Raw genomic sequence first — 20,683 nt, 5'->3', positions numbered from 1 at the left:
CATTCAAGTTTGTCCCCCACCATGAAATGTACCTTGCTGCCACTGCCTCCTGCAAAAGTCCTGGCTACATCACTGAGCAGATGAACACAATTCTATTCTCATCCCTCTTGGCCCCTTGTGGCCTGCTGGCTGATCTGATATTTTAGATTTCTATGCATTTGTTGTACTTTTTATTTGTTAGCCCATTTTGGATAAATTTCTCGCACTCTTTAGCCCATTTGTGACAATCCTCCCCATGAAATTTGCCTTGCCCCCCTCTCTCCCTCTCTCTCTCTCTCTCTCTCTCTCTCTCTCTCTCTCTCCTCTCTCTCTCTCTCTCTCTCTCTCTCTCTCTCTCCTCTCTCTCTCTCTCTGAAAAAGTCCTGGCTACACCACTGTGCAGCTGAAACAATTTTATTCACATTTCCTTACACTCTATTTCATATAAAGTTATGATCATACATTATGCTGATAGTGATAACATAGCACTACCACAACGCAGAGTAGGCCTATTCATGGTAAATAAAATTCAGTGGTTTGATAAGGCAAATTGGCAATTGGATCAGGATATTATGAGATGTTGACAAAGGACATTTCAGCCTTTTGAGTAAATGTTGACAGTCACCCAATTTCTTTTCTTAACCATGATCTGTACCTATGGGAAGTCTCATTGAAATAGTTCAAAAGTCACCCATTTGGGTTACCAAAACCACAGGTTTGGCAACCCTGATTAATTTGTAATTCAAAAGTTTCACTTACAAACTAATTCAATAAACAAACACTCTATTGTTGACTATAGGTTGTCCATAAAAACACAGAATACATGCTAATGTTGATAAATTAGTTGAATAAACAATAGATGTTAATTGAGTTTCTACAGTGTCATACTTCTATACTGTGTCATGTAATAGTTGAGACTACAGGCATAATATCCTCACACCGATGACAGTATAGAAGGCCTAATTCAGGCTATGTCAACATTAGTGTATTGTGTTGGCGTGAAAAGTTTTAGCATGCAGTGCGCTGCCAGTGCCATTGAAACTAATTAACATAATTTGACACCCTTAACGTAAACAAAAACAAAATTGGACGTTTTATTGGGGTGCGGACAACTTTACTCTACGCAACGCAAAAATCCGTTTTCCGAAATAATGTAAAACGTAGAAGTTTTAGCCTTACCAATTCGCCAAACTCAGTAATTTATTATAGATATTCTACTAAACCACTGAAACCAAATGAGGTGTACTTCTCGACGACTTCGAAAACATAACGCAATGGTGGTAAGGATGCTCCGGGAGTGCATGGGCAAGAAGAACAACGAACACATACTGCTCATAAAATGCACAGTCTCAGCACTCAAGTGGTGGGTGACAAGCTTGTCACAGGTTTAAGTGATGCGTCTAGTGCATGTAGTTGTAGTTGTAGATGTAGTTGTAGCTGCTGTTTCCCTATCCTTCATACCTACCCTTCCTATTCTCCTATCATTCTCCTAGCTTCACTTCTAGTCTGCTTACTTGAAACACTCCTATGCTGCTGAGCAACCCAACTTGCCGCTGGCTAGCCGAAAGGTGAAAAGAGAAGCAGTGTGCATAAGTCTTCTCCTGCCAGTACACAGCCTCTCCTTATTCAAGACTCCTACATAACCTCCCCGTTGGTCACTACTGGTAACTGGATATCTTGCGATTCCAGGCTGATATGTAGGGGATCTCGGAGCAGCAAGCGGCCCTAGAGGTGCAGTATGCATGACCCACCGGCGTGTGGATACGCTCTGGTGCTCACCAACGCTTGCCCCAGCTATGGGCAAATAGTTAAGATAGATCACTATCTTAGGCGGAGTAGAGTTTCAGGCTCAAAACGGCAAAAGGGTGCCTTGAGATGAGTTCAACCAGCAGCCAGTGATCAAAATCAGGGAGTCCTGAGACATGAGCTATACACTTGGAGCTATGGTTGGAGACATTAGTGACAAGAACAAAGGGCGGATGAAGAATTCAGTGCAGTGCACATTCTCAACGGCCACTGGACAACTGTTGATAGGAGCTGCGACCATCAACAGTATTCAGCAATTGAAAGACTTTAAATGATGGCTACAACTAAACGCACTAGGGTTAAAGCCCCTACCTTAAATCCAAGTTCTGAATCTGTATTAGCTACTAATATTAATGATGTGAGCACCTTAAAGCCTCACGGACGGGTGTGCATGGAGAGAGGAGGAACAAGGAAAGAAAATCTACTAAAATGTAAGCAATCAATGTTTGTATCAACCTTAAATACAAGAACACTAAGAAGTATATTCTATATACTTTCAAGAGGAACTATGTGGCTTAGCTAAGCGTTACAACCAAGACACCATTGGATTACAGGAGCATAAAATAGTCCACCCTGATGAACCAATCAGACATCATGACCTCTTTGATGGATATCAACTAGTATCATCATCAGCATGGAGGAATAGAGCAGGCATAGCAGTTGGAGGTGTTGGAATTCTTATGAGTGCCAAGGCAAAGAAGACCCTTCTCTCCTGCATATCCATAACACCAAGGATAATATGTGCTACCTTTGGAGGAAGTCCCAAAACCACCATCATTGTCACATATTGCCCAACTAATGTGTCTGATGAGAAAGAGTCAGAAGAACACTATATGCTACTGGACAAGTCCATCAAACAAGTTCCAGCTCCCAACTTCCTTATGGTAATGGGCGACTTCAATGCAAGAGTTGGCAAAGAGCACTACAAATTCCCCTACCACGATTCCACCAACAGAAATGGAGAATTACTGCACACTCTGGCAATAGAGAATGAACTTGAAATAGCAAATGTGAGCTTCTGTAAGAAAAAAATCCAGATTATGGACATGTACATTACCATCTGGTTTTAAGGCGCAACTAGACTACATCCTTGTACGCAGGAAGTGGAGGAATAGCATTCTGAATTGTTGCACCTACAACTCTTTCGCAAGCGTTGGATCGGATCACCGTGTTGTTACAGCAAAAGTGCGTCTCAGCTTGAGATCAAATGGCAAGACACCACCACGGAAGATCAGGTACAACTGGAAGGTTTTGGCACAAGACACGCAACTACAAGACCTGTATGCTGTTAAAGTACGGAACAGATTCAGTGCTCTACAACATGATGAAGTGAGGGCGATGAAGATGCTACATCCACATATCAATGTTTCATACAGGCAAACAGGGAGGTTACGGAAGAACTGATACCAAAGGCCCCCAAACGCCATAAGGGGACAATCTGGACTGATTCCAGAACAGAGAGTGCCCGGAATGAAGTGCATGAAGCATATGTGAAGGATACCCACGAATGCACTAGTGTATCAAGATCCGAACTACAAGCAAGGAAGAATCACCTAAAAGAGACATATGACAAAATTAATCAAGAAATCCTGGAGCAAAAGATCAGCCAGGTAGAGAAAGCAGATCAAAACTGCCAGCACAAAGCTGCATGGGATCTGATAAATGAGATCAGTGGAAGGAGAACTGCCAAAAAAGGTCAGATCAAAGGGGACACAGAGAGTGAGAGACTGCATTCTTGGTTTTCCCATTTCCAGCAGCTACTTGGGAATCCACCAGTCATCACCAATGAGGATGAGCCGATAGAGCAGGTGCATCTGGAATTTGACATGCGAACAGATGCTTTCGATCAGGAAGAGTACGAGGCAGCAAAGAAGGTCATCAATGAAGGTAAAAGTGCAGGTGATGATGAAATCACACAAGAAGTTTTAAAGAGATGCAACCTTGATGACATCATACTCTATTTCTGTAATGAGGCATTACTGCATGGTAGGAAACCCGAGCAGTGGTCAATACTCAATCTCATCCCAATTCCAAAAGCGGTGATCTCAGAGAGGAAGGAATTACAGAGGTATCTGTTTATCATCCATAGTGGCAAAGACCTACAACAGACTACTGCTCAACAGAATTCGCCCCTTCCTGGATCCTGTACTACGAATGAACCAGAATGGCTTCCGCCCTGGAAGGTAAACAGTGTCACAAATACTGGCCTTGAGAAGAATCATTGAAGAGATAAACAACAACAATCTGCAAGCAGCACTGGTCTTCATCGATTTTAAAAAGGCATTTGACACCATCCATCGAAGGAAAATGCTAGACATTTTAAGAGCATATGGAGTACCAGAGAAACTTGTGGCGGCTATTGGAAACACCTATGAGAACACTGTTGCCCATGTAACCACACCAGATGGAATCACCAACGACTTCATAATTCAAGCTGGAGTATTGCAGGGGATACACTTGCACCATTTCTATTTGTAACAGTCCTCGACTATGCTCTCAGGAAAGCACTACATGGGAATGAAGATCGTCTAGGGCTCACGCTGAAAACAAGGAAAAGTCGGAGGATAGGCCCGCAAACAATCATAGATCTCGACTTCGCTGACGACATAGCACTTTTGGCCGACAGTCTCAGTGACGCTGAAGAACTACTCCATCTTGTTGAGACTGCAGCACTAACAGTCGGTCTCAGTATGAATGCCAAGAAAACCAAGGCAATGGTTTGCAATATGGCTGCATCCCCAATCCGAACACTTGATGGAAGCGATCTTGAAGTAGTCGACGATTTCAAATACCTTGGGGCTTGGATTGGCAGTAGTGAAAAGGATTTTAACATCAGGAAAGCCCAGGCATGGAGGGCCTGCAACAGCATGAACAGGATATGGAAGAGCAGCCTGCCTAGAAATCTTAAAACCAAGCTTTTCACCACCACAGTCGAATCAGTTCTGATGTATGGTGCAGAAACCTGGACAATTACATCAAAGTTTAGGAAGGCGCTTGATGGTTGTTATACAAGACTACTGAGAAAAGCACTTAATGTTACCTGGCAGTCGCACACCACCAATAGGGAGCTGTACGGCAATCTCTCCCCAATCTCCGAAAATTCTGAAAACAAAAAGGCTGAGATTTGCTGGACACTGTGCCAGAAGTGAAACAGAGGCAGCTTCCAGAGTTTTGCTGTGGCAGCCTACGCATGGTAAAAGATCAAGAGGACAACCAAGGAAGGACTACATAAAGCAACTAATCGAGGATACTGGACTAGAGAGACAAGACATTAGGAACTGCATGCAGAACAGAGTTGTGTGGAGAGCCATCAGCGGAGTCCGACTAGACAAGTCGACATAAGCAAGCAAGCAAGTAAGCAAGCAAGCACTCAAATTTGCAGCTGCATTTTGGAGACGATTCGTGCACTACATGATCAGGCTTTTGCTTGTAATCAGGTTTCTAGTTGTATTACAAAATATGACCTTACTTGCCCGGGTTTCTAGTTATAATAGAGCGCTACCTGATCGGGTTTCTAGTAGTTATAATAAGGCTTTACTTGCCCATATTAATATTCTAGTTGTAGAAAGGCGTTAATACCCCGGGGTTAATACTTGTTCGGTTTTAAGTTTTAACTTGTAAATAAGGCGTTTACCTTTCCGGGTTTCTAGTTGGAAATCGGGACCTCGTCAGTAAAGACTCACTTACAGGTACTAATCCAATCTTAAATGATCAAGTTATCAATACCAGAACCAGACAATATCAAATGATGTAGGGCAAACTGTGAATCTAGCAACTGGTCCAATGAAGTCGACCGAAAGAACTAAAGCGTGCGCCAATGCAGTAGTGTACTTTAGTATCTCAACTACATGAAAAGCATACCACATGACATACCTGGTTACATCATGATTCTATCATTTTTAAAGGTACTTCTGCATTCTGTAAAGAAAAAAAGAATTGTCACACTTCTGAAATTAATTGAGATACGGGGATGAAAAAACACGTATTACGGGCGGATGAACTTTTCAATTAGGGTCGGGATTAATTTATTTTACGCATCATACATTGGAAAATGGAAACATCGAAACTTTACAAACTAGCGCACGAGATCAAGTTAATGATCGTTATTCTTAATATATCAATATACAGCATTTGTACAGGGGAAAGAAGAATTACGCACAGGCAGGTAGTCCGGAGTTTGTACTCGGTATATCTGCCTTTGCATTTCATCTTTCCATTTGTAAATTTATGTTTAATTGTGATGCGTAATTCTTCTTTACCCTGTATATTGATATATTAAGAATAACGATTAAGCAACATTAATTTGATCTCGTGCACTCAGTAGTTTGTAATGTTTGAATGTTTCCATGATACGTAAGCATCTTCCCTTGTTTGTAAAAATATACCCTTGGCGCATTGAGGTAAATACCAAGTGAAATTCTTATCACCTTGGTGGGCAGCTCCATTGTTGCTGCCCACGCAGTTGAAGTGCTATTTACCTGCCTGCCTTAGCGAGACCTCTCGGGACCAGATTAGTATAAAACACACCCTTAGCGGGAAACATACACCGTAAACAATTATGTGACAGTATAAGGTTTCTATTTGTAAATTCATGTTTAATTTTGGCAGTGTGCGATGCGTTATTCTCCTTTCCCCTGTATATTGATACTTTAAGAATAACGATTTAAAAGCATCATTAATTTAATCCCCAAAAATAATGTGTTGCCCGTGTTATATGAGACTATAGATGCACGACAGCGGCTAAAAACAATACATTTATTCTCATTCTTAAACACTTCAATTCAAGTAAAAATATGATAAGTATTACAAATTTTGATCAATGTAAATCCTACATTTTGCAAGGAATTATACCTACGGCTTAAAATCGATTAGTCCCGTTGTTGCTATGGGCTTACGATTGGTTCAAATTGCGAGTATTTGTCTCGCGTCGATGCACACGCGCTGACCCGTGTGATATCGTGTCATATCACACGGGTAAGAACCAATAAGATTGCAGGAACATTCTCAAGTGTTTAAGAATGTGGGATATACAGTGGTGCACCTTTACCTACCCAGCAAACACAAAACGTTTAACAGAAAACGTTTATAAACAGTCGGATTACATAAAAGGTATAAAAATGTTTTGATAACATTCAGAAAACATTTTTGAAATTTGATGCAAAACATTTTAAACAAAACGTTATCTATATTTGCAAAATATTTGTCAAACTGAAATTTTACAATAACGATTATAAACGTTTTCATGACGTCCCTGCACAGGCGGGTATGTATGTAGTTTTTACTCTGGTTTTTCTGCCTATGGATGTTATGTAATTTCTACTTGTAATTTCATGTTTAATTATGCTAGTGTGCTACGCGTGGTTCTTCTTCCCCCCTGGGCTTTCCCCAGTATATTACAATTAAGGATCATTAATTAGATCTTGTGCGCTAGTTTGTAATGTTTGAATGTTTCCATGTTGCAGTGTATGATGTGTAAGCCCCTTCCCTTGTTTGTAATGTGTTGTTTGTACTTTGCCCTGACTGCTCATATCCTTAAGTACCCCAGCAAACACAAAACGTTTTCGACATCATTCCCAAAAGGTTATAAAAGCTTGTCAGAAAACGTTTAAATGTCGGGTTATATAAAGGGTATATTAAGAGTATAAAACGTTTACATAACCTTAAAAAAACATTTTTTGATAATCTTCTGCTCAGCAAACAAAAATGTTTTACAGAAAACGTTTAAGTGTCGGGTTATATAAAGGGTATAAAAACGTTTTAATAACATTCCAAAAACATTCTTGAAAACTTGATTCAAAACATTTTAAACATAAGGTTATTTTGGGGTTGACAAAATATTTTGCGAAAAATGTTTGCCCAAAATATTTTCAATAACGTTTTAAAAACGTTTTCATGACCTTTATATAACCCGACATTTAAATGTTATTAAAAGGTTTTGAAAAAACATTTTAAGAACATTTCTTTGTTTGCTGGGTTCAAACATTTTAACATAATGTTATTTAAGTATTGACACAATATTTGGCAAAAATGTTTTTTAAAATAGTTTACAATAACATTTTTTGAAAACATTTAAAAATATTGTTGTAGTGTGTTTTCATGCAAAACGTTTTAAAACGTTATCATGACCTTTATATAACCCGACATTTTAATGTTATTTAAACGTTTTTACCTAAACCAAAAGCCAAAATATAACTTATTTAAAACGTTTTTAAAACGTTTTTGTGTTTGCTGGGACCAGACTTGAGTCCTGTTTACCATTAAATAATGATGTCGCCCGTGTTATATGAGACGATAGATGTACTCCAGCGGCTAAAAACAATACCTTTATTCTCTAAGTGTTGTAGTCGAGTCCTCCTCCGCCGAGTTTTAGAGCGTTTGATTTAAAAGGCGCCCATGAATATGTGCCAAAAATCGCGTACTCCCCCTCTCAGCTTGTCAAGATTTGCTGCCCTCGGCTGGTCAAAAATGTCTCGCCCCCAATTTTACCCCGGGATTTTACCCTCCTCAGGCCTCAGGGCTCATAATGACATGTGTCTTTGTTTCGGATATACAGGGGGAAATAACTGATATCTTAAAGCCATAATATAACATCGTTTTATTCAAAATCTTGATTTTGTATTCAAAGTCTTGATTTTTGCAGAGTATCTTTTTGTAAATGTTATAATATGGCTTTAATTATTTTGCTGTCGTAAGTAAAGGCAAGTGACATCATGTCACCGTCATGAGAAATGTTATTCTATTGCTTCAAACGAATGAAGGAATCAGTGAACAAACAAACTAACAAACACACACAAACAACTCAAGAATTGTGTTATGTGCAAATATTATATTCTTTGTAACATATTTGACATATTTGAACGTTTATTCATTGTCGTCCTACGCATCATGCGACAAAAAAAAAAATTAATTGATATATCGCTAGCGACAAATCGTTGAACTCTGACTAATGAATCGGCCCGTTCTTCCCAAGTGACATGAAACGATCCATTTTATTGGCCAGATCTGAATGATTACACTGTATAGCGACTGAAGTATAAGTTAGTTAATCAAATAAAATATACGCAGTCAACGTTGTCCAAGTTTTGCAACGGGTCATGGTCTAAACTGAAATGCGTGGTATCTGAAAAGGTAGGCTATAATTATTGTGAAAAAAATGCAACACAACCAAAACAAAACAGCATAAATTCTGTACGTGTAGAATCTAGCTGGAGTGCTGGATGGTAGAGCTACCTAAAACTGTGTGTGCAATTTCTTCAAATTGAAGCTGATGTCGACAGATTTACAGGTAATAAGTTTTCAACTTATAGGATTTATTTTATTAAAAATTAATTTTAATTTGCGTTTAAAAAACGAGGTTTTTTTTAACGAAAGATATGAAAGGCCAATACCCTTCTCAAAAACATTGCAATAGATTGGTCTTACAAATATACATGTATGTACAGCCGCCTTTATCAGTAATATAGTTGTTCAAACTCCAAATAACGTTTTTGTTGAGAGTGTCTGCCTCTTGTCTCTTGTGTCAAAAAAACCTCGTTTAGAGGCATATATATGCTTGTAGACGGAATTTTACGGTATTCATTCATGACCTACCCTTCCGAAGAAAATCCCCGAGAAAATCACATCCCCTTGGCCCCAAATGAAGGCGAATTTTAGTATTTGATGCCAGTGCGCAACATTTTGCTTTATTTATTTTACCCTATTTTGGACCAAAACACAAGTGTTTTTATTGCTAAAAAGGAAAATACACATGGCAATTATTGCTTAAATTTTTCTGCCATTAGGATTTTTAGGGGGACGTCGCCCCTGCAAAATGTAGGGGGTGTCTATAAACATGAACCGTCGCGTGGCATAAAATTAAAACCTATGGGCCATATATTCATAAGTTATGGAAAAATATTAATAAATAATACACTATTATATGGTAGCCTACATAATATTTGGCAGCATGTGACATTACATGGTTTTAGCTTGGTAATAAACGGGACAATATAACAGATCACAGAGTTTAACCATTATATAAAAGCTTATAAATTACAATTATGTTGCAGTACAGGCTGAGTCAAAAAGAAGTAAACTCATGTTTGAGGGGCTGTAACTCGAGATCTGTAAGAAATCTGCTAAATATGAAAATACCACTGGAAAGAGCAATTTCTACATGTCTAAATAAAAAAGAATTGTTGCAATTGCTCACAGCAAACTTAAGTTATACTCATTTGAATACAACCACCCATTTTTGTAGCTGCACACGGTTTCACTTCTCAAGTAGGGGCCTACCTATTATATTGATTGGTAAGGCGCGATTTTCAAATGCAAATAAGTTCTGTGACAGTTGTGGTTTCGATCAATAATTCCTACATTTTAAAGGGCTCTTTTCAATATGAATTTTACCTCATTGCACTACATTATAATAAAACTGGCTAAATGACAATATGACACCACAATTTACCGCATGGGAGCGCACGTTTCTGTCGTCGAAGTATCATGAAATTAAGAGTCCCACTGAAGTTCCGCGTCTTTAGCGTCTTTTTCGTTTCCAATTTCCTACAGCTAACCGGGTTTCATGCAAGGGAGCATTATATAAGAATGCGAACAAGCTCAATGTGCATGGGACACTAAGGAACAGACAGCCGATAGCTTCAGGCAGACCACGATCTGCTATATCACAAGTGAACATTGCTAGAGTTAGACATGCGTTACAGCAAGACCAAATATGTAATAATCAGCTCAATCCTTTACCCAACATTCCCCAATCAAGCTTCTGCCGGATCGTTTGTAAAGACTTGAATTGGTGTCCCTACAAACTATAGTACCGTCATGGACTTTGATGAATATTAATTAAAAGCAAAAGTTGTCTTTTCAACAATAAATCCTGTTAGCACTTTGCTGATTCGTCGAAATTGAAATGGATGAAAATCAATTAGCCGTGCGCAACTACTAAAATGGGTGGTTGTATTCAAATGAGTATAACTTTAGTTTGCTGTAAGCAATTGCAACAATTAATTTTTTTATTTAGACGTGTAGAATTTGCTCTTTCCAGTGGTAATTTTATTTTTAGCAGATTCCTTGCAGATCTCGAGTTACAGCCCCTCAAACATGAGTTTACTTCTTTTTGACTCAGCCTGTATAGTTTAGGGGCTGTGCAATAATTATGAGCCCTTGTGAATTGGGGAGGGTAAAATTGGGCCGGGGAGACATTTTTGGCAAGCCGAGAGGGGGGCAAGTGATTTTTGGCACACATTCTTCGGAAGCCTTTTAAATAAAACGCTCTAAAAAGGCTTAGGAAAACCGTACGGAAACGCTTAAACATGCAAATTTTCCTGCTCGCTGCGCTCGCAACATGTATATTATAGACCATTTAAGGTTTGCAAGTTGGGATCCTAAAAATTCGGCATGTGCAAGGGGAGGGGGGACAAAGATTTTTTTGGCGGGCCGAGAGGGGGGAAAGCGATTTTTGGTGGGCCGAGAGGGGGGTGGGCAAGCGATTTTTGGCGAGCCGTTTGGGGCTCATAATTATTGCACAGCCCCTTAGAACAACTGTGCCCAGGGTACTAAACATGCCATAATTTATGCATTACCTGATTAGAACTGGACTGTGCTTTTCTAGGCCTAATACGTGTTTTCACGGCGCAATCTACTGTGGGGTAATGCATTGTAGGAAGAAAGGTATGGCCTACAAAAAAGTTATACTTTTACTCATATCAATTTGCTTTATAGACCTACGAGCTTCAAATAGTTTTCAGTAAAGATAATCCCACAATAAGTTTGCAGTAATTACATTGGTGATTCCGCCATGATATGATCGCCTTGACAAATTTGAATAATAATAATAATTAGTTTCTAAGAGTTTGAAACTATTATACCCCTGGACACTTTCAATGTGCACTTTTAGTTTCATGCGACGCGACGGCGCACACACAGATAGGGCCTATACATAGGACCACCCACCCCCCCCCCATCTTCGCAGAACATAGAATATCCAATTTTGATGGAACTTCTGTCGTCTAGTTTCAGGAAAAATTTGTGATTGAGCCGATATGGTCTTCCATGTTTTAGTGCTGACTTCATCCACTGGTTCCAATGGCGGCTGATATTTACCAAACAATGAATCGCCATTTTGAGAGTTTCATGTTCATCTTTATCTTCAGTTCACATCAGATAGTTGCGTCAACTGTAAGTACTTTTCTTGATTTATTTCTGATCATTTCTCCACAAAATGGTCATACACACTCTTAAAATAAGTGATAATATATCAACACTAGTATATCTCAACTTTTTTTGAGAAAAGTGTGGGGATGAGGCTGTGGATCACGAAATGCCCTTTTAACGGAATAGCGTTGTTTTAAGAGTGTAGCCAAGAAGAACCTTTCAAGGTTTTCAAACAGTGAATGGCCAATTTGTTTTAAAGGTGTAGCCAAAGAGAACCTTTTAAGGTGATTTATTTCAATTAATCATGCGTGCAAAAGTTTAAAGTAGTGATAGGTTCAAATATGGAACTATATAGAGTCCACGCATTTACTATTTCCATGTAATAAGAAAGTGACTATACTATTTTCTCTTTCGTTTTTCATCATGGGTTTGAAACTGAAACATTTTAGGTGGTGATTTTATTTTATTAATTTTATTTAATGACATCTTTAACGAGGGTAAACCCTGATCAGTGCAAGCACTGCTTTCCACAGTGGCCCTCGATACAATAAAACATATAAACAAATGATTTACAAAGAAATAAATGTAAAATACACTTAGAAAGTCATTGCACCAATTGTAAATACAAGATATAAAACAAATAAATATTATAAAATTACAAACTACATAATATATACAGTGTAATACCATAAAATATTTAAAAGATTAAAACACATGAGACTATAAATAGGATAGACTAGTTAGGTTTGTAAAATGTGCTCCTTGAGCGACTTTTTAAAATTAATAATATTGCTAATTTGTTTTAAATGGTCAGGGAGGTTATTCCATGCTGTTGTTCCAGAGTACCTGAAGGAACGTTTACCAGTTTCAGTATGAACAGAAGAATGGAAAACATTTTTATTTGCAACAAATCTAGTGTTGTATGAGTGAATGTTTATTTGTGAGTGAATGTTGTCCCTCAGGTACTCAGGAGCCACATTATTAATACATTTATACATAAGAATAATTCTAAAATAATCAGCCCGCTGATTTACCTTCATCCAATTGAGTTGTTTGTACAAATCCTTCACACGTAAATCCCTAACTTTACACCCAAGAGTCAGTCTGGCTGCTCTGTTCTGTAAGACTTGAATCTGATTAATATATTTACTTGCGGCAGTTGACCAAATTGTACAACAGTAGTCGATGTGAGGCAAGATGATAGCATTACATAAAATATTACGAGTGTATTCATCAATATACCAACTTAACCTTTTTAAAACACCAAGTTTTTGTGATATTTTGCCAGCCATTTTTTCAATATGCTTATCCCATTTAAGTTGCGGGTCAAACCACATACCAAGATATTTAAACTCATTCACATTCTCAAGAGTTTCATTATTGATTTTTATTTCCAAGTCACCCATTTTTCTAGTTCTTTGGTGTGTTCCAAAAGTCATAACCTTTGTTTTAGAGGCATTAAGCGTTAATTTGTTGGTGTTCATTTGATATATCTGATTTAAAAACAGAAATGAATGTCTTTAAATGAAAGATTAGAATCTAAATCGCTATTTCAAAGTTTATAAGATTTTAAAATACTGATTTAGATTTCAATGTGTTAATAAGTTGTTTAAAACTAAAAGTCCCTATTTGTTAATTTTTTAACCAACTCAAGATTTAAAATTTAATTATACTTTCAGATCGGTGTCACTTCTCTGTATGATGTCGTCACTGATGAAGAACCAAAGAGTAGCTTTCCAACTGAAAGGACAGGTATTATGATGTTATATCTATTGCCTACCTATAACTACGGAAAGAATAAAACGTTAAACAAAATAAAAAGATTTAAAAAAATCATTTTCGGACTAGCGCATGCTTTTTTTTTTTTTTTTTGCTTTTTTTTACTAGCGCAGTGTTGTTGTTTTTTTCGGACTGACGCACCCGTAAGTATGAGGAATTTGTGTAGTCGGACTAGCGGCGTCTCGGACTAGAGGCGTGGCGGACTAGTGGCGTGTCGGACTGAGCGTTGCACCCCGAAAAGATTTTGTACCTTTAGTTTTCATAATTTATGAAGTCATTAAATGTTATTGTTTATCCGGTACAGCATCATCAGGTACAGATTCATCTCCATCGCCAATGACAGATGATGATGATTCTAATTCAGATGGCTCTTTCCAATGGCAATATTTACTCATAGGAATACTAGGTCAGTAGTCTGAAGAACAGCCTAGCTATGTAAATATGGAAAAGCCTTTTTACAATATGATTGAACAGATTCATCAGGATTGGTAGAGTAAACTCAGTAAACAGGTTCGTTGTATCTGATCCAACAAATGCAATTACTTGTGTGCGTTTCAACAAACTCGAAAATTCGCGCTGGAAGTAGCTGCAATCACTCCTAATCAAGTGTTGACAAAGGCAACAGTGTTTGCTGAAACGTACACAAGTAAGTGCATTTTCTGGATCAGATATAACAAATCTGTTTGCTGGGCTTTTTACAATAATATTAATAATTGGACGATATGGATAATAAATGCACCTACTTTTTTCAGTTTGTTTTCTGTTGCACTGTCAAGACGTGAGGTAAAAACAGTCACCATGAAATTTTACACATGCACACCCGCACATATAGTCGTGTGAATAACGTGTTGAAAAGAATTCATGCAAAAGGAAAGAAATCCGTTCCCCAAACCAAAGTTATTTTACTTGGGTTATTGTATTTAGTTTTGACATGTTCACTAACGACAGCATTAGAGTCAGAGTTATGACACGATCGGATCGAACCATGCCAACGAAGGCAATTTTGAGAATTGAGTTATCATCATCAAGTTATCCAGTAAGGCCTAAAAGTAATGTTTGATTGGTGTAACCCGACCGACCCTAAAATTAGGCCCGACCCTGACTTTTTTTTTCAAAAAAATAAATAAAGAAATAATTGAAAATAAATAAATAAATTTAATTTAAAAAAAGGAGAAAACCAAGGCCTTTATCAAACGCAATATACAGCTTTAAAAGAAAAAAAAAGATCCCTAGCTACCTACCCTAATTTGTTTTTTTATGTTACGCCAATCAAACAATTGTTAGGCCTAAACAAGTTGAGTCTATTATCTAATTAGATGGTCTATGGCTCAATCCATCCATCTTTCGTCTCAAGCGCAGTTGGAGTTGGCTGAAGTCCTGGACTTTTATAATGCGCATTTTTCTTATGTATTTATTTCATAAATTTATTGTCCTTTGGTTTTATCTCAATTCTACAATGGTGGCCTTTGGTGTGACTGGTCAGATTGCGTAAAACCCGCAATATTGTAGTACTAGTGCAAAGAAGCTGTGATTCCGAAACAAATCTTAACTGTACAGTAAACATGGTGAAAGTGAAATTGTTTTTCCCCTTACGATCGAATGTGCTCGCCACTATTTGATTGGTGTGATATTTTTACACACAGAACCTGTAAATTCTCATCGGTGTATATGAGTTCCTTAAATTAAGTCAGACTGGCAGTGCCCCCACCCCACCACTAATTCCTCCCACCCCACCACTAATTCCCCCCCCCAAATTGTACTGTTTTGGCTACGTTTTGACTAATCATGTAAATCCGCAATTTATCAAAAAGGCGCCAAAGAAAAACGACCCAAACTATTTTTCTTTATGTTTTTTAGCTTTTTTGAACGCTTTGGCAGTGATTCAACTCTTGATTCGCCTATGCTGCAACAAATGCTGTACCAGAGGCTTAGAGAGTCGAGGGTGTTACCGATGTTTGTATTGCCTGAAGAGCATTGGGTGTTTGATATACCAAAGTAAGTGTAGATATTATATAATTAATTCCACGACCACGAGAAAAAAAGTTGACCCGTACCCTTAAACAATGGATACTTATCCCCATCACACTAATGTATAAATCATATTTGCAGCTCTTTTTAACACAGATTTTCGTTTCTTTTTCATTTTATTCATCTTTTTCTATTCTATTTTTATTCTATAAACTGTATATTTGTGTGCAAATTGAGGGCGCTATTTACATATATTTTAAATTTAATTTAGCCAAATAATATAAGTTATTCCTAACATTTCATGATAAAAAGTTTTTTGAAAATTTCGTTGCTATTTATTACTCTTTTTATGATGTTTAAAAGCCATTATACCAGTGTATACCCCTTGTAAAGATGAAAACACGATTTAAGATAAATAGCGCCATCAGTTTTCACCTTTTATTAAAAATGACGTACATTTACATGCTACGGTTATGTGCCTATTCCCATGTATGGCTTAAAGACGGAAATCTGTTTGAATGCAGGGACGAAGAAATTTTAGTCCACAAAATGATTCTCCGTGGCACAAAGCGAGGTACGCTAACCGACTTTCCCCGTTTCACGTACAATAAATAACTCTTTCTATTTCCCTTTTATTTTTTATAATGTTTATTACTATAGGACCATCAATTATCGTCACCCAATGCTCTCGCTTATCAACCAGTAACGTTGTCGTCGATATCAAATGTCCGGGTTTTCCCGATCCAGACAAAGTAAATATCAATTACTTCTTCAAAGGAAAGAAGATTGGAAAAACATCATACTACTCCTCTAACACTAGACATGAGTTACATTACGATACCGAAGATGAATGGAAAGGCTTTATAGTTGCTAAAGCGAAGGACAACTACGGATACACGGCAGAAACACAGTTTCTCATTCCGGAAGGTATTTATTTTAAAATGTTGTTAATATTCAACCATTATGATGTTATAAAACTGTGGGCAGCTCGAGAGGGACTTTACAACTGTTTAATATAATGGTATAACAACCTCAAATTTGAGGAGCCCATCAAGCACTAAAATCACGGGACTAAAATCGTATGCAATTTTAAACATTAATTTGAATTTGAACAGAAAACTGGAACACTTTTTATGTAAAATACCAAAGATAAATATCATCACCAAAGATATCCTGGGCAATGAAGAAATATTTTAAAGAGATTTTACACATATTCTTCTACTTCTTCTAGTGCTGTTTGGTAAATGTAGATTTGCTTCTTGATGACTAATCTGTTGGGCCGTGTAAAATTAATATTTTGGTTCTCGTCCCCTCCCTCCTCAATGTCTGGGATTTGTCAGATTTTTTTTTTTTTTTTTAGATTTTTCAATTTTTTAGACTTTGGAATGATTTATGAAATCTTCATACATATAAATAAGTTTATTAGAGAACAAGCATCACTTCCAAGTCTTTTTGTGGTACTCTAGGGGTTTATCCTCAGAATCTCACATTTGAAAAAAAAGGGCCTCATCGTTTCCTCGAGCACTGTTGGAGAAGACCGAAAACTACTGACAATGCTAATTTTACATTGGAAAAAAAAACCAAAAAAAACACCTCCCTCCCTCATCAATTCATGAAAATCCTCTGGACGAGAACCAAAACATTAATTTTATACGGCCTTGAATATGCTTTCCGTCTTGCTCATGTTGATCTTCATCCACACTTGGTTACTTTCATTGTCTCGATTCCCTAGTCCAGTGCCTTTTGTGCAGCTGGAGTTTCAAAGCTGTCGAAAGCCTTCTCATAGTCTACGAAAGTCAAGCACAATGGCTGCTGGTATTCATTTGCTTTCTGTATCATCTGGTTAACTCAATGAATGTAGGTGATCTGTGGTAGAGAATCCGTTTCTAAATACGGTTTTTTCTCGGGGCTGGTTGAAGTTCAAGGTAGCAGTGAGCTTATTGGTGATGATTTGGTGAAAAGCTTATAAACATTGGATAGAAGACTGATTGGACAATAGTTTCCTAGATCTGCCTTTCATATGAAGAAAAATGATAATGGCATTACTCCAATTGTCTGGTATTCTGCCTTTTCGGATACACTGTGTGAAGGGATCAGCTAGCTTACTAATTACAACTTCACCTCCCTCCTTTAACACATCAGTCAATTTCGCATTCTCTCCTGGTGCCTTTCATTTCTTCATATCTTTTAGGGCAAATCCTACTTCATCTGCGTTGATGGGTGGTATATTGGTATCACTGGTCGTGACTACATGTGGGCATTCTACTGGTAAAGGTCCTAGTAGAAATGTTCAACCATGGATACAATTCCATCCCGGTCCGATATTACTTCCCCATCCTCATCTTGAAGGGCAACCACCTGATCTCCCCAGTGTTCATGTTTGTTTTGCCTTTCTGTAGCTACTGCCCGCTTCCAAGGTTTGCTGTATCTTTTTGTCATTGCGTTTTCTTAGTTCTGCATTAATCGTTTCCTGATGGTTTTACAAACTTCCGAGTGCTCTGTTTTCTGAATGTTGGTTTGCAGTTTCATTTCCATCCTTTTCTTGAGGAGCTTTAAAGAGTTTATCTTCCTTCTTTTCCACTTCGTTTCCAGCCACTTCCTTGGCACAGCTTTTGATTGTTTCTGATATGGCTTTGGATTTTTCAGTAAGATCACATTCCTTCATTGTATCTTCCAATGCATAAAACCTGATCTGTAAACTGGAACTCTAGTGAATGTTTTAATTGATGTAGCTTGTCCAGATTCAATTTGGCTGTCTTCTTGCGCGTTAACTTGGCTCTTTCCAGTCTCATGTGAATGCATATCTTACTTAACTCCTACTAAAAGTCACTGCCTGTGTTGAAGTTGTTAAGAACAGATACATCTGTAACAATGTGTTGTTGTCCGAGAGGATGAAGTCAATTTCATTCTTGGTTGTGCCATTTGGACTTTGTCCACTTCCGAGAGGGTTTCTTCTTAAAGAATGTGTTCATGATCTAAATCCTTTGGGGGCTAGTCGCCTCCAAAGTCTAGACGTTTATCTCCGCGGTCATTCCTTTGGCCAGTACCAAATTTGCCAACAAATTTGCTAACTAACCAGCTCCATGGGTTCCCCACTTGGCATCAAAATTACCCATTATGTACGATTGTATGGCTTGCTTGGTCTTGGTTGAGAAGGCCATTGATTTCTTCATCAACAGCGTCACCTTTGTAGACTTATTCGCTGAGTCCAATGATGTCCCATTTTATTTTGTCTAGTTCACTCTCTAGTTTGCACAATCGATCATCACTCAGAGAAGGGACCTTCCGTTGTAGGTTCATATGGTCAATTCATTTAGGGAGCCTGTCCTAACCAGAGATTTGAGCACCCTCTGCTCTCTCACCTTTCCTACCGCTCCTCTGGTTGTTGGCTTTAAAGCTGCTGGAGACTTAGGGCCTTGTCCTTAGGTGTGCCGTCATAAGAGAGAACGTATGACATTTTGATTGATTTTCTTCCGCAGTTCCGAATGTTCCGTGGTGGCAAAGCAAGCTTCAAGAAACCTACCACAGAAGAAAGCAGAGACTACGATTTCTAGATTCAAGAAGGGAAGCAGCAAATACGGACGATCTCTTTAAAGAACTAACCTTTGAAAATAAACGTGGCGACGTCATCACTTCCTACGGAGATCTGTTTAATCTGAAGAATTCGGATAAGAGGTTATGCAGAAATATATTGTTAATTGGTCGAAGCGGTGCAGGTAAAACAACATTGATGAATCAACTGACATATCGATGGTCGAATGTTATGTCAGGGACCATGAGTTCTCCAGACTCTGACCCATCGCATAGCCAATCAAGTCATCAAGTGCTTAAAAGATTTAAGTTGGTATTTTTGCTGAATCTACGCGACTACAAAGACGGATTTGATTTGTATCAATTGATCGAAGATCAGTTGGTAAAACAGGTTCCGAAGGAAAAACAAGACGAATTTCCAGAAACAATAAACAGATTGGGACTGGAATGTCTGTTCCTGCTTGATGGGTATGACGAAATCTCAAATCAGGTAAAAAAGGATGTACAGTTACTAATACTGAATAGTTCGTTTTAAGTCAAAGTACCGTTCTTATATCCACTGCGCCCCATATGGTTCAAGACTTACGCGAACAATACAAACAAGATATCGAATGTGTTCAAGTAGTAGGATTCGGAGAAAATAACCGCTTATCATATATAGAATCATATATAAATAGGTTCAATGACTCTGAAGAGCAGAATGATACTTCATCAAAATCTGCGAAAGAGTTACTAGATACCGTGTCAGGGACAGGTTTGCTAGATGTCCTGTCGCGCATTCCCATGTTTCTGTCCATGATGTGTATTTGTTGGCAGAAATCGAAGCAATTGTCAGCAAGTATTGCAGGCTTGTATCAAAATGCGATAGCGTGTATTTGTACTAATTGTAAGAAGGTGGGGCTCGTGAAGGATGACGTGAATGTTACAGACATTCTTAAAGGTTTAGGGGGTGCTGCTTTGGAAGGGATCTTCGATGGTCAAGTGTGGTTTAGGGAACGAGATACGGAAGTCAGTGCTGAGGTTATCCAAATTGGGCGTTCTTTAGGGTTGGTGTTTAAGGATATTGAGGACCGCACCGGTAACGAAAAGACACGAGTTCAATTCGTCCACAAAACATGGCAAGAATTTTGTGCTGCGACTTATTGGGTGGGTTTGAAAAAGAAACAGTTTAAAGCCTACTTAGATCGGATTGATGGAAAGAACGTCGGTAGTATGGAAGGGCTGTTGCGATTTAGTTGTGGGTTGAGCTATGAGTCGGCGCAAATGATTATTGCGCACGTTGCATCGCTTTCTGTCGATACCATATCTGAAAGTCTACTGCAAAGTAGTAACGAGAATGATACACTTGAAGAGATGCATATACCGTCAGTCAGCCTAGGCTCAGATCACGATCCATGGCGATTACCACTCCTTCTCCTTTCCGATGTAAAATCATCTCACGGAACAGATTCAATGGCTTCCATGTACAACAGCC

The 20,683-nt window shown here is 38.3% G+C and overlaps 1 protein-coding gene across 1 annotated transcript; it reads left to right on the top strand.

Moving 5' to 3' along the window:
- Positions 1-8,938: 8,938 nt before the first annotated feature.
- On the top strand, positions 8,939-19,744 carry LOC140166557 (uncharacterized). Its single transcript, XM_072190050.1, has 7 exons — positions 8,939-9,070; positions 11,791-11,955; positions 13,611-13,683; positions 14,015-14,116; positions 15,568-15,705; positions 16,339-16,605; positions 19,158-19,744. The coding sequence occupies exons 2-7, from the start codon at positions 11,863-11,865 to the stop codon at positions 19,742-19,744; spliced, it is 1,260 nt and encodes a 419-aa protein (XP_072046151.1). The 5' UTR covers positions 8,939-9,070; positions 11,791-11,862.
- The last annotated feature ends 939 nt before the right edge of the window (positions 19,745-20,683 follow it).

Source organism: Amphiura filiformis, chromosome 12 (genome assembly GCF_039555335.1).
Source record: "Amphiura filiformis chromosome 12, Afil_fr2py, whole genome shotgun sequence".
In the NCBI taxonomy this organism is placed as follows: domain Eukaryota; kingdom Metazoa; phylum Echinodermata; class Ophiuroidea; order Amphilepidida; family Amphiuridae; genus Amphiura; species Amphiura filiformis.
The sequence above is the reverse complement of the archived record's forward strand: the minus strand, read 5'-3'. Positions and strand labels throughout refer to the sequence as shown.